Below are 15165 nucleotides of genomic sequence, written 5' to 3'. Positions count from 1 at the left end.
TTAAATGCTCAGAATCTAAATGAAAAGTTTCATTTTTCATCAAATGAAATGTTTTATTCAAGCAAAAATATTTTTGACTTTTTGATTTGCTGAAAATTTCACAAAATGAAGTGTTTTGGGTTGACACAAAACACATTTTTTTTCCCTGAGTGTTCAGAGTTGCTGGTGAACTGAAAAATCCATTATTTGCACAGCTCTAGCTCTAAGTTATGACAGCCTCCCCGGGCCTGCCTATGGCTTGTGACTGAAGCCAGAATGTCTATAGAAGCAAGCGTCACAGCTCTGTCTTCTTCTACCTTAACACACACCCCTATGTCTGGGCTGGCATGGGGACAGCATACAGCTGCCTACAGCAGCCCACTGGTTAGGGTTGCCAACTTTCTACTCGCACAAAACTGAACATCCTTGTCCCACCCCCTGCCCTGCCCCTCCTCTGAGGCCATGCCCCTGTCACGCCCTTTCTCTGAGGCCACGTTCCCCACTCACTCCATGCCCCCTCCCTCTGTTGCTCGCTCTCCCCAACCTCACTCACTTGCTCATTTTCACCAGACTGGCTCAGGGGGTTGGGGTGCAGGAGGTGGTGAGGGCTCCAGCTGAGGGTGCGGGCTCCGGGGTGGGGCCAGAAATGAGGGGTTCAGAGTGCGGGAAGGGGCTTTGGGCTGAGGCAAGGGGTTGGGGTGTGGGTATGGGCCTGGGGTATGGGCTCTGGTGTGGGGCCAGGGATGAGGTATTTGGGGTGCAGGAGGGGGCTCCGGGCTGGGGCTGAGGGGTTCAGTGGGTAGGAAGGGGATCAGGGCTGGGGCAGGGGGCTGGGGTGTGGGGGGTGTATGAATGCGCCAGCTTGGGCGTGCAGACTGTAGGGTGGGGCTGGGGATGAGGGCTTTAGGGTGTGAGAGGGTGTCTGGGCTCAGATTGAGGGGTTTGGAGGGCTGGAGTGGGATCAGGACTAGGGCAGGCGGGAGGGGGCATGGGGTGCAGGCTCCGGGAGGGAGTTTGGGTGCAGAAGGGGGTTCCAAGCTAGGGCAGGGGGTTGGGGTATGGGAGGGGGTCAGGGGTGCAGGCTCTGGCCAGCACTTACCTCAAGCAGCTCCTGGAAGCAGCAGCATGTCCCCCGTCCAGCTTCTACACAGAGGCACGGCCAGGCCAATGGGAGCTGCAGAGCCAGCGTTTGGGGCGGGGGCAGCGTAGGAGCTGGAGGGGGGACATGCCGCTGCTTCCAGGAGCTCGCAGCGCCACAGCAGGCAGGGAGCCTGCCTTAGCCCCACTGCGCTGCTGACCAGGCTTTTAACGGCCTGGTCAGTGGTGCTGACCGGACCCGCTAGGGTCTCTCTTCCACCGGGTGTTCCGGTTGAAAACAGGACACCTGGCAAACCTACTTGTGTCTGTGCCATGAGAATTTTCCCTGGCCCTGTGGGCTGTGTCTGATTCCTACATGCTGAATGGGGGACAGAATAATCCAGTTCAGTTCAGAAGGAGCGCTTGGAGTTTTACATTTACTTTATTTTGGGTGTGCAAGGCCCTCTGTGACCAACCTCCTGCCTTCTGATGCACTTAAACTGTTGTCAACATTACTGTCCACATATCTATTCAGGGGATACCATCACAGGACCTAATCACATCAGCCACACCATCAGGGGCTCGTTCACTTGCACATCTACCAATGTGATATATGCCATCATGTGCCAGCAATGCCCCTCTGCCATGTACATTGGCCAAACCGGACAGTCTCTACGCAAAAGAATAAATGGACACAAATCAGACGTCAAGAATTATAAATTCAAAAACCAGTTGGCGAACACTTCAATCTCCCTGGCCACTCGATTACAGACCTAAAAGTCGCAATATTACAACAAAAAAATTTCAAAAACAGACTCCAACAAGAGACTGCTGAATTGGAATTAATTTGCAAACTAGACACCATTAAATTAGGCTTGAATAAAGACTGGGAGTGGATGGGCCATTACACAAAGTAAAACTATTTCCCCATGCTTATTCCCCCACCACTCCCTTACAGTTCCTCATATCTCCTTGTCAATTGCTGGAAATGGGCCATTTTCATTACCACTACAAACAGTTCTTTTTCTCTCCTGCTGATAAAAGCTCACCTTAACTGATCACTTTCCTTATAGTGTGTATGGTAACACCCATTGTTTCATGTTCTCTGTGTGTATATATATATATCTTCCTACTGTATTTTCCACTGCATGCATCTGATGAAGGGGGGTGTAGCCCACGAAAGCTTATGCTCAAATACATTTGTTAGTCTCTAACAAGTCTGCCACAAGTACTCCTGTTCTTTTTGCGGATACAGACTAACACGGCTGCTACTCTGAAAACTATCACTAGTTAGCAGGACTGTCACTTCTCTCTCTCCTCCAACCCAAGCATGTGTTTGAGCGCCACTGCTCCCATGTGACAGGACTCACCATTCCTGACACTTTACTGCAGCTGAGACTCAGACTGGGACCCCAGCTTTACCAGGTTGGCCCAAAACTAAGCCTTCCCCAACTGAGCCAATGGATTCTGCAGGAAGCTTGTCTCAGCTTGAAGTTGCTCTATAACCTTCCTGCCAGTGCCCAGCCCAAATGGCTGGACTGGTTTGTGGGGTAGGGAAGGGGGAATCCTCCTCCCTTCTCCAGCTTCAGGGTGTCTCCACCCTGCTGCTCCATGGAGGACACCAGCCCTGAATAACAATGCTTCAGTGGAGCTGAGGAAATGGAAGAGCACAACAGAAGCCCTGCGGTCTGGACTCCGCAATTATAAAAAATATGAACTGACATGCAGATGAACTGCAATGAACTGGCTATGGAGTGCTCCTCCCATTTCGGGGATCTCAGAGATTCATAAAAATATCAGAATAACCTGCCAAACAGGGTCTTCAGAGAGCCCGAACAGATCACTTCTATGGGGTTTCCTTATGCCATCAGCCTGCAAAGTGAGAGGGACTTTACTGAGGTTCAGCCTATGTCTTCCGTATAGTAGCATGTTACATTGCTTCCGAGCTACTCACTCCTTCCACTTTGTTCTTTCCCCCCTACCCATGCTCTGTCTCCTTTCCACCTTTCTCTTGCTTCCTCACCTCTGCTTTCCTCTCCCCTGCATTTTCCCTTTCCCTTTCTTTTTTCTTCCACTATTGCTCTACTCCCTTCCCCTTCTTCCTCCGCTCTCTCTTCCTAACTGTATAAAAGAGCTGTACATAGAAATGATACAATTATTTATCTCTGCTCTTACAGAATGCTCATGCCCCATTCCAGACTGTCACACACAGCCATCTATTTTTCAGTGTATAGGCCCATTAAGGAGTAGGAATTACATATGTATTAGAAAAAATTGCTACAGGAGCTTGCCATACCAAAAAAAAAAAAATACTCCATTCTTTCCAAGCACCCTGTAGCATAATGACATTGTTTGGCAATTGGACCCCAAAAAGGAAGCAGTGATACAAAAGCACAGTAGGAGCAAGTCAGATTGGGAGGTTCGTATGCCATCATCAGTCTGTCTCTTGGTAAAAGATTTTTAATGGAAATGTGAAGCATCATTGGGAGGAAGCTGATATTCTTTCATGTCAGAGAGCACAGTTAACCTTCCCATCATATGGTACTTAGTGTTTCAGAGAAAAAGCAGAAAACCTTCAAAACTATTAACTACATGAACAATATGCATCTCTGATTCTCAATAGTGAAATCCAGTTGTGCAGGAATTTAAAAAAATGAAATGTATTTCATAACTTTTGAATTCAATTTTTTTTCTTGTTTTTATACATACGCCTTCCATATCACCCTGATACATGTAGCATTTTTGAAGTTGGGTGCTTCAAGTTATGCTCCTAAATCCATAATTAGGCACTTAAATAGAAGCTTTGAGCTGATTTTTCCAAGGTGTTGAACAACCTCAGTTTCCAGAGAAGTTAATAAGAGCTGCAGCTGCTTGAAAATTAAACCACTTTTATATAGGGGCCTAACTATGGATTTAGGAGCCTAGCTTTAAACACCCAAGTTTGAAAATACTGTGTATATCGATATACACACTGTGTATATCAATATACACAGTATGTATTTCCCTAATGAGTCCTAATAAAACTCTGTGTGTGTGTGTATATACACTGTTTTGTTAATACTTATCGGGGTAGATTTATTTCTGCTCCAGCTCCCCCCCACATGGAGACAGCTGTGGGGATGGGGGTTTGCCCCTAGGGGAGGGGAGCTTTTAAAACTCTAGCCAGGATTCAATAGAAAAGTTGCCTGGAAGAGCACATCTGCTGATTAGCCTGGCCCTGCCCACTGGTAGGGTGGCAGGGAGCATTTTGCATTTCTGCGTTCCCACTCCAGATGGACTTACCACTCCCAGGGGCCCACAGGTTTGAGAGCTGGTGCAAACCCAAAGGTTAAATTGAGCCCATCATTTTCAAAACACCTTACAAAAATTTACTAATTCATCCTTACAATGCCAGAGGAAGGGAGGGATGATTCTATCCATTTTCAAGTTCAATAAACTGAGGTCTGGAATTTGTCATTTTTCTCCAGGGGAGTCAATCAGTGTCAGTTTTACGGTTCACAATTGCAATCACCAATCATCTGTCATGCTGAAAGTTGTGTTTAAGATGTGTAGCAGGAGTCTTGTGTTGCTTTTGTGTCAGGAATTCTCATTCAGTCTCTGAAGTCATCACACTTTTTCTGCACTTTCTTCCTTAGCGGGGGTGATGCTGGTCCCTGAAAGGAAAACAGAGGATGGATTTGAGGAGCACTTTGGCTTGAACTACTTGGGACATTTCCTGTTGACTAACCTTCTCTTGGAAACATTGAAACAATCAGGAACTCGCAGTCGCAATGCTAGAGTCATCACTGTCTCATCAGCCACCCATTATGTAGGGAGATTGCACCTTAATGATTTACAAAGCAGGTACAAATATCTTTTTTCTGTTTGCACTGGCCTGCCATAAGACTGCATAGATTAGAGTCAGTGTAAATTGTCATTCAATGTCAACTGTGATTTTCGTTAACCAGAGGCTCAAATAATTGCTGATACCATTAACTTTCATAATGCTGTGATAGTTTTTGGCTTGTGCAACCCTTCCAGTCATGGGTAGGAAAGAAAAATAGCATATAAACACATTTATAAATTGAGCCTGTTTTACATTAGGCCTTGAAAATCTTTGGGCTCATTTCGCTTCTTATATAATTGTGATGAATGTGGTATAAAAAACATTAGACTGACTCCATAACCAGGGCATGCAGGATTCTATGTAACTGGGGCTTTGTAAAATGGCATAGATAAATACTAATGGATTCTGGATTCAGGTAATTGTCCTGCAACCAGATCCACAGGCAGATGCCGGCACAGAGCCCCATCATAATTCCCCTCCAGTGTAACGCACCACTATTGTGGTATGCCAGAGCCATTCTTAGCTTAAAGGGTTTCAGTGCTTCTGGACTACTGAAACTTTGTGATCTGCCAAAGCCAGCCACTCCTGCCTGGCTGGCTGGCTTTTAGCTTCTCCTCCACCCACACACTGTCTGCCTCTTCTTCCTTGGCAGCTCCACTGGCTGGCACACAGGTCTTCTCTAACTAGCCAGAAGCACTCTGTATAAGCTTCTCCTCAGAAACCCTGCCAGCTGGCTGCCACTGCATCATGTTGCAGATGGCATTCCTCCTGCTCAGGTACCATAACCCAGCCCCCTGCCTGCTTCTCCTGCTTTCCTCCACAGCTAGCATACTATATCCCTACTAAGCCTTTTGTCCCCTCTGCTTATTTGCCTTTTCCCTAAGTGTACACTTACAGCTGCTGCCCAGCTGCTCCTGCTCTCTTTCCATTGTCCTCCAGCTACACAGTACTCCCACTCCGCACACTGTGCCAGCTTTCCCTGTTCTGCTTGCAGCCTTACTGATCAGCCCCTGTGACTGACTGCAACCATCTACCCACACCCCAACATACTGGCTATGCCCCTTTGCCCGCCTCCTAGCTTTGTCACCCCCATGTCTTCTGAACTTTCCAAAAATGTTGACTGATTAAGGGGTTAATAGAATCCAAAAGTATATTAATGCCTTTTTTTAAGCTGGGCAAAGGTGCTGCATAGCAGCATTTTTCCAAATAGCAGACAATGTGACTCTGTTTTCTCTTTTGTGCAAGAAAATACAAACTTTTATGCTAAGTGAAACAGGGTTGCTTGTATCATAAGTAACTGCCTAAACGTTGTTTAATTAATTTGAGAGAGAGAGAACTGTGTTTCCAAGCATGATTTACTAACTAATTCAAATGGCTTTATCCTTGCAGTCAAAGTCATAGAGTTTCAGCTGGTTTCATACTGAAACTAAGCATTTCACATAATTTCCATACCAAGTTCTATCTCAGTACCTATGACCCTTGACGCACCTGGTCTGAGTTTTCATTTTGGAATGAAACCTAAAGCCAGAAGGCTTGTGTCTTTTATTGGAATATTTCACATGTGAACACCCCATTAAACTTGTCAAGACTTCCTATCTGATTTCTGATTTTATTCTAGGCTATCCATTTCATCACAAGTATATTGCATAATCTCTGCAGAGCAATTGTAATTCATTGTCTATGATCTGGATGACGCCATTTAATGCAGCTCTGCTATGTCTCTAGATAACAACAGCTTCCTTTATTACAGAGAAACCTCTTTAGTTTAGGATGTATTTTACCAGTAACTCATTGTTATTAACTCTTTTTTTCAGGGAGATATAAACATAAATGTTTAATTTAGAAAAGCTGTGGCTTAATGTGTATAGGAAAAATCTTGCAGCGAAAGTGCCAGTGAGTTTTAGTATGCAGTCTTGGTGTTGCACAGTTGTAAATGAGGACAGAATCTGGCCAGTTCTGTGCATTTCTATCCCAGTGGGAGTTCTGCCTGAATAGAGAGTTCTGATCTACCATATATATATGCCCACCAATGATTTCAAGAAGTGAATTGCAATTTGAACTCCAGACCTACATCTGTGAAAAGACAGCCCTCTCCCCAGATAGGAGAGGATCTCCACTTATTTTCCAAGTGCCAGATGAATAGTTACTCACATAAATGGCCCCACTCAAATCAGTGAACTTAGTTGTGTATGAGAGAGAGAGAGAGAGAAACTGCCCACCAATGTAAGGGAGTTCAATAATCTGGCCCTATGCCAGCATGGAGAACTATTACGGTATCATAAATACACAGAAATTGTATACGACTTGAGATGTGTTGATTCAGAGTAGGATATAACAACTTTCACACCTATAATAAATAAATCCCAGAATAATCATTACGGTATTGTTCATTGTGCTAATTCCTAATGATTTTCCCCTATTTCTTTCTTTTAAAAGTTTTTTAAAATACTGTACTAACATCACAGATTATGGCTACTTTTCTAATGTAATATAATGACCTAAACCCATAGAATCACGGTTAAAGTAGTCTTACCACCCTTACCTCACCCTTTCCTGCCTACATGTTGCAGTAACATTCATGGCTCTGGGGAGATTTCACATCACAGGACTCTTAAAGCTCCACAGCACACTACTTAGGACCACTGTCTTGGACTTAACCTGGTGAGGAGTGAGTCCCCATAGTGCTTTTAAAGATGCAAATGCTTTGTTTGTGTTTTTTTTATGCTGTGTGTGTGTGTATATATATATAATGCCCCAGGGAAGCCAACATAGTTTTATGGCACTGTGTATCTCTGTCCATTTGTTCTGCTGGACTGCCACATTTTCCAAGAGACAGTGCCAAAATCACCCCTTGTTTTTGCAGTTAAAATGACTGCAAAATCTGTGAGATTATTTTTCACATACCTCTTTGTAATTTTGAGCTGCCTTTAGTTGGTTCTGATTGGTCACATGATATTGGTTCTGGTTTTCTGATTGGCTGAGCATACCCCATATTATCAGGAGAGTTAGCAATTTACTCAAAGGGAGATGATCTATTCTGTGTGCTATCTCTGAGACAGTCTGGTAGAAATGTCGATAGAAGCAGGGATAACTGCTTATTATGCACTCATCCATCCGAAGACATTTCCGGGATTTTAAATTGGTGGTGCCCAACCTGGTGACCCATTAGTAACACCAGAGGAGAGACCCATCCTTCCATTTGAGACACCAGAGAGAAAGGTAGAAGGCCATCACTACTTTGGTGCCCAAACACCAGGTAGGGTACTAGCCAGGGAGCTGACCTGTGTTAAATTCTCTGCTCCACCAGACTTCCTTTGTCACCTTTTTCATACTCTGTGGACTCCTTGTTAAATTTTTCTTCTGTTTCTTTCTTTTTTTTAAATGGAACGCTTCAAGAATTTACATGTCATTCTGGTGCAGAGGCCATGCTAGTTGGATATAATCGGTTTTATCTGCCCTATACCTCTGTTCTCTTGCTCCAACTGCCCAAAATTCTGGTTTAAAGTCACAAACCACATCGAGTACACTGGCCACAAAACAACAGGAGGATAAATGATTTTAAAACGGTCTCTTTCCTGTGAATAAAGTTACATAAAATATATACAGTGGCCCTTGTTATGTTTCTCTTTCTCATGTTTGTGCTTCTAGTGCTCTGACTTCTCCATGTTTTTCTCCTGTTCCTTTCCCCCTTTTATATATCTATTAATTTGCATCTTTTTTTCTTTTGATTTCTTTGTTGTATTACATTCCTTTTTCCTCTGTTTCCTCTCTCTTTAATCTGTTTACTTGATTTCTAATTTTACATTTTAATCTTTTTTTCATTTGTATATTTATTTCTCTATCTTCTTGGTCTTTTAGCTTCTGCCTCTCGATTTCTGTCCTTGCCTTTGTTTTCTTTGTCTGCTTGTTCTGCTTCTCCTTTCCACTTTCTTCTTCATTTTCACCTCCTCGCTCTCTGTTTGCTTCTCATCCTCTTGCCCTTCCACCCTCCCCCCAACCCAATTTCTCTCTTCTGAATGTTTATTTCCCACTAACTGGGCATGCTGTCTGGGTACACTATGACAAGACAAATCTTGTTCCACACTGACAAAACCAGGGACGGCTCCAGGCACCAGCGAAGGAAGCAGGTGCCTGGGGCGGCCAATGGAAAGGGGTGGCATTGCGTCCATTGTCGGGGCGGCAGGTCCGGAGCAGTGGCGGCGGCAGCTCAATCGGCACGCTCCGGATCGGCGGCAATTCGGCGGCGGGTCCTTCACTCGTTGTCTTGCTCATTGGTGGCACTTCGGCGGCAGCTCAATTGGGTTCTTTTTTTTTTTTCCCCGCCGCTTGGGGCGGCAAAAAAGCTGGACAAAGCATAGCTTGTTTCATGTGCTTTTTTGGAAAGGTAAACTCACAAGAGCAATGACTGTTCTCACAATCCTCTTGCTGAAGAACATACTGAAGAACATCAAACGTCTGTGTGGTCTTTCAGATCCAGTCCATTTTCAACAGATCTCACGTGAGCCAACATAGGGAATAGGGATCCCTAAAGCGAATCATACTCCATCATCCACTTTTGAATAATACCTCTTTAAAGAGTAGTGTACTCCATGAATGTATTCTCTGCATGTCAGAAAACAAAGTTGTGCCTGGAGGTGGATGGGAAACAATTTTCTTGCCCCATGAGAATTGTTGAGATAATATGAACAAAAACCATTAGATTGGGTCAGTCAGAATGTTTCAATGTACATCTACACTCGGAGCTGGAGATGTAATTCCCAGCTTGAGGAGGCATACCCACACTAGTTCTGATCAAGTTAGCACACTAAAAATAGTGTAGCTGTGACGATGCGAGTGGTGGAATGGGCCAGCTGCCCAATTATCTGCCTCAGATGGGGTCATACTTGGATGTCTAGCCCCAGACACCACTCACACTGTGCCAATTTATTCATATCTTAAAATAGTTTGGTTTTAGTTCAGTTAAAAATACTGGTGAAGATTTGGTGAAGGTATAGGGGGGAAGACGGGACTAATTTCTTATTTTATCCAAACCATCTGCCTGTGAAGTTTTAAATTAAAGTGTGGAATAACCCCTCATTGCCCAGAAATGGCACCTAAGGTTATATCTCTCAGAATAACTGGGACTAGTGTGTATTTTTAATTGCTCATATAAGACTGGTAGAAAAATGTCTCTGCCAAGCCTGTTGTGTTTTTGACTAAATAAATATTTTTTGTAAAAGGTGTCTGTTTTCAACAAAAAAAAAAGTTAAAATTTTAATTGAAAACCCAGATGCCAGAAAAATGAGCTATTTTAGCTGAAAACTGTAATATTTTGATTTGGAAATGCTGCCACAATGCCTCCTGTGAATTGTAGTTCGGTTGCTTCATGTCCCTATTCTCCTTCATGGGATGGGCTCCCTGGCCGGACTACATCTCCCATAATGCACAATCACAACTCTCCGAGGGGGTTGACTTTTGTGCATCATGGGAGATATACTCCAACCAGGGAGCCCAGCCTACAGAGGAGAATGGAAGCTTGAGGCACTGGAACTACAGTTCCCATGAGGCACTACAGCAGCATTTCCAACTCAAAATATTTTGATGTTTGGATGATCTATTTTGGTTTTCAGCTGAAAAATTTCAGTTTTCAAATTACCACTGAAAATCAAAATTGTCTACAGATAAAAGCCCCATTTTTGACCAGCTGTATTACATAAGAACATAAGAGCGGCTATACTGGGTCAGACCAAAGGTCCATCTAGCCCAGTATCCTGTCTTCCGACAGTGGCCAATGCCAGGTGCCCCAGAGGGAATGAACAGAACTGGTACTCATCAAGTGATCCATACCCTGTCACTCATTCCCAGCTTCTGGGAAACAGACGCTAGGGACACCATCCTTGTCCATCCTGGCTAATAGCCATTGATGGACCTATCCTCCATGAACTTATCTAGTTCCTTTTTGAACCCTATTATAGTCTTTGTTATCTGTGTTCCCCTAAAAACCAACCCAGGGTCACACCTGTATTAGTTTTATTACAATGCTGCTGTTAGGTCAGATAGAAAAGAGATGGAGCTTATTCATACAGGCACACATTCACCGCATTCATACCCTCATGCACCCACACACTTACACAGGCGGAGAGTTACTGGAGACAGCCTGGAGACCGAGAAGCCGAAGCGGGGTAGATCTGGTGTCTCCGCCTGCGGTCACGGATCCAGGCTGCTGAGCAGGTCAAGGAGCAGCAGCTGCTTGTGTGCATGGCTGCTTCCTTCTTCTGGAACTGGGCGGCTCCTGTCACGTACGCTGAGTTTCCCTTCTGTGTCCGTCACCGAGAAGCATTCCCAGACCAGTTCCTTTCCTGCATACCAGTTCTTCTTCGTGATCGCCTTCTCAGGGCAGATTATATCAGACACACATGGCTCCTGTCTCTGGGCTCCTTTCTCCTTGCAGTTCCTCTCCACCCAATCCCACATACACTCCCTTGTTCACACTCTCTCTGAGTGTGTGATGGGATATTACACAGCTTGGAAGTTCATACAAGTGGTAACTTGAAAAGGTTACAGAGCTTGCAAAGGTTACAACACTTAAAAGGCTCTGCTACCAATAACTGAAGTTACAAAAGCAGCAAAGAGTCCTGTGGCACCTTATAGACTAACAGACGTATTGGAGCATGAGCTTTCGTGGGTGAATACCCACTTCTTCGGATGCTCATGCTCCAATACATCTGTTAGTCTATAAGGTGCCACAGGACTCTTTGCTGCTTTTACAGATCCAGACTAACACGGCTACCCCTTTGAAGTTACAAAGTCTGCAAAAAGGTTGCAGAACTTAATGATACAAGTTACAGATCTTACAATCACATTTGAGTGGAGGCTTTACATAACAGTCTTGGCCTTCACAACATCCTCTGGCTAGGAGTTCCACAGGTTGACTGTGAGTTGTGTACTCAAATGTTTTCCCCCACCCACCCTGCGTCTAGATAGTGAGATCCCCAAGCACAATAGAACAAGCACATTTGTACATTGAGGGTGAAGGAGGTGGGATTTGGAGACACCATGTTGGAAGTAGGACACAGAGATTCCATGTGGTTTCCTTGAGTGCTCTAATATGGAGAGGTTTGGTAACAAGGGAGGGAGGAGTAAGGCCCAGACCAGTGGATCCATCACTAAGTTGCCCGATCAGCCCTTGTCTTACATGAAAATGAGCTTAAGAGCAATGGGGGCTACTGAAGCTGCAAAAATTTGCTGCAGCAGCGGCCATGGAGTGGCTACATGGCCTGAGAGAAGGGTCTTTTCTCCCCAGCACTTGTAGAGCATCGTGTTTCACAGCCCAGGTACTTGTGCTATATATTGATTTTCAAGATTTGGCCAAGAAACTTTTAAAATATTGTTTGGAAGCATTTTTAAGCTTTGATGAGTTACTCTGCCGACTTCATACATACCTTGTTGGTCCTGGCTTTGATTGAAATGCTCATGTGTAATTGCACATTCTATCTCCACTTTCCACCTTGCCGCTGTTTTTGGAAATAATTGGTTTTTCATCACAAATCATGCAGGGATCAGCATACTGTGATTCAGTGTGACGAAGTATTTTGGAAATTTAAAACCTACTGGATGGGAGGAAGGTGACAACAATACTTCTTTCCCCCTGTCTCCTGTGGTAGCAGTTTTTGAAATGCTGGTTACAGACCACTTGTGCTGCACTGCATGGCTCTCAAGACACATATATGAATCATAAATGACATTTTTAAGACTTTGGTGAGGTTGGATTATTGGCTTTATACAGTTTGAATAGAATTTTAGTGTGCCACAAATAGTTTAAAGTCGAACCAAAATTATTTGATAGAAAAGACTGCACAAAACAAGCCTCAAATCAAATATCATTCTGAGCAAGAAGGAAAAGGAAACATTTTATTTTTTGCTTTTATTGTCTGCTGAACTTTGCCATTTTAGACTTGATAAATAAAAATCCCCTTTGCACAAGCTATTTTCCATTTTCCATACTTTTATTAATCCCACATCTTTTCTGACAGCTGGATGGGGGCCTCTGGTGACATGCAGCTTTATATAACTAAGGCCTTCATGAAGGCATTGCATCTGGGAAGTGGATCATCCTTGAGGTCCAAAAATCTCAGGCATTTGAATTGTGTCTGTACCTGTTTCAGCTGTATTCCCTCCTTCAGCCATCTGTGTCCTAAGAGGAAGTGGGGTTTTCATGCGATTTCTTGAGTGTTTTTAGTAAATCATTTTCTCCTCTGGCCATTCTCTTATTCATTCTGTTACTAAATTAACGTAATGGGTTTGGTGGCTATGTACCTCTGTGAGTCCACTGCTGTATTCTTACCCAGGGTATGTAAACACAAACTTTGAAAAAGCAGAGATAATTAAAAAGAAAAGAGCGGATTTTTTTTTTTTACTGCTAGTATTAGAGACTTAAGTTTTTTATCGCTATTGTGACAGACCCAGACCAGTGGGGTACAGGAGTCTGGTAGAGGGCAAATATACTGGTCACTGGATGAGTAGTTTTCTGTTCCCTGAGTGACCAGAGCAGGGGCTGCACTAGAGTAATCAGGAACCTGCTAGAATCAATTAAGGCAGGGTAATCAGGGCACCTAGGTTTTAAAAGGAGCTCACTTCAGTTTGTGGTATGAGTGTGAGGAGCTGGGAGCAAGAGGCTGAGAGTGAGAGGGTGTGCTGCTGGAGGACTGAGGAGCACAAGTGTTATCAGACACCAGGAGGAAAGTCCTGTGGTGAGAATAAGGAAGGTGTTTGGAAGAGGCCATGGGGAAGTAGCCTAGGGAGTTGTAGCTGTCATGCAACAGTTACAGGAGGCACTATAGACAGCTGCAATCCACAGGGCCCTGGGCTGGAACCCGGAGTAGAGGGCGGGCCCGGGTTCCCCCCAAACCTCCCAATTGACCTGGACTGTGGGTTCTTCCAGATGGGGAAGGTCTCTGGGCTGTTCCCCAACCCACATGGTGAATCTCTGAGGCAGGAAAATCCGCCAATAAGCGCAGGACCCACCAAGATAGAGGAGGAACTTTGTCACACTATATATAATGGATAGTGATAGTGCAAGTGTTTCCTCTCAGTCTGGCCAATGGTCCTCAGTGTTTTTTTGGAAATAGTTCTGTGGGTGGAGAGTCATTCAGTCTTAATGCCATTCAAGCCTTGACCTCTCTGCTAAGACAGCCTGATTGAGTCAATACGAGCTGAGGATGCTCAGCAGCTCAGAGGATGAAAACATGGTATATAGATACCTCTCCTAATGAGCCCAACTAATTTCACATGGACCATCCAAGGATAATAACTCTTGGTCATTATTAAGCTGGCTGGATTTGAACTGGTAACAGCGTATTGTTCATCACCAATCTCCATTGCCTTCCAGATCCCAGCAAGAAAAGAAATAATATATTTAATTTCAGGATCTGTATTAGGCACTACAAATAACTCAAGGAGTGAGTTAATTTTAATATGGTTTTACTAAATGGAAAATGACCATATACAAGAGGTTAGGTATTGTTTTTATTATTATTGGCCCAGCTTGTACCCTGGTAAAGTTACCATCTTTAAAATGCAAAAAAAAAAAAAAAACTTGGCATTCCCTCCCCACAAGGCAAGCCTGTGGCAACCCCAATCACAAGGCAACTCTGCAACGCCCCCCCTCAACAGCCACTGTAGAGCAGTGATGGGCAACCTGCAGCCCATGGGCCACACATGGCCCATCGGGGTAATCCGCCGGTGGGCTGCGAGACAGTGTTTATGTTGACCATCCGCAGGAATGGCCGCCCGCAGCTCCCAGTGGCCACCGTTCCCGGCCAATGGGAGCTGCGGGCGGCCATGCCTGTGGACGGTCAATGTAAACACTATCTTGTGGTCTGCCAGCGGATTACCCTGATGGGCCATGTGTGGCCCATGAGCCGCAGGTTGCCCACCACTGATTTAGAGAGAGAACACACATAGGTAAGACTGATACCATCATTGTCTCACCTTGGTCGTTTTTCCCCAAGCTACTTTGTTTGTGTCCATCTTCATTGAGATTATTTTTTCCCGAACTGCCTTGATTCTACATTTTAAATATATACTTGAATGTGAACATTTTGGAACTTTATACATAAAGAAAATCCATTGAGTCTATTTCTTGAATTTGTATTTCCTGTTTAATTTTGCCTTTTCCCGCAATTTCTTATTTTTAATGGCAACCAGGGCCGGCTCCAGGCACCGCTGACCAAGTACATGCTTGGGGTGGCACCTGGTAAGGGGCGGCCAATCTTGGGGTGGCAGGGGGGGCGCTCAGGGTTTTT

At 44.5% G+C, this 15165-nt stretch overlaps 1 protein-coding gene across 1 annotated transcript in view; it reads left to right on the top strand.

The window, feature by feature from the left end:
* Positions 1 to 15165, top strand: part of LOC113406325 (dehydrogenase/reductase SDR family member on chromosome X-like) — a 219145-nt gene that overhangs the window by 163854 nt on the left and 40126 nt on the right. The window contains exon 5 of the mRNA XM_026650524.2: positions 4692 to 4899. Coding sequence (XP_026506309.1) covers positions 4692 to 4899 — 208 coding nt within the window. The remainder of the gene's footprint in view (positions 1 to 4691; positions 4900 to 15165) is intronic.

The sequence above is a fragment of the Terrapene carolina genome, unplaced genomic scaffold, assembly GCF_002925995.2.
Source record: "Terrapene carolina triunguis isolate 2854851 unplaced genomic scaffold, T_m_triunguis-2.0 Scaffold25, whole genome shotgun sequence".
In the NCBI taxonomy this organism is placed as follows: domain Eukaryota; kingdom Metazoa; phylum Chordata; order Testudines; family Emydidae; genus Terrapene; species Terrapene triunguis.
The sequence above is the reverse complement of the archived record's forward strand: the minus strand, read 5'-3'. Positions and strand labels throughout refer to the sequence as shown.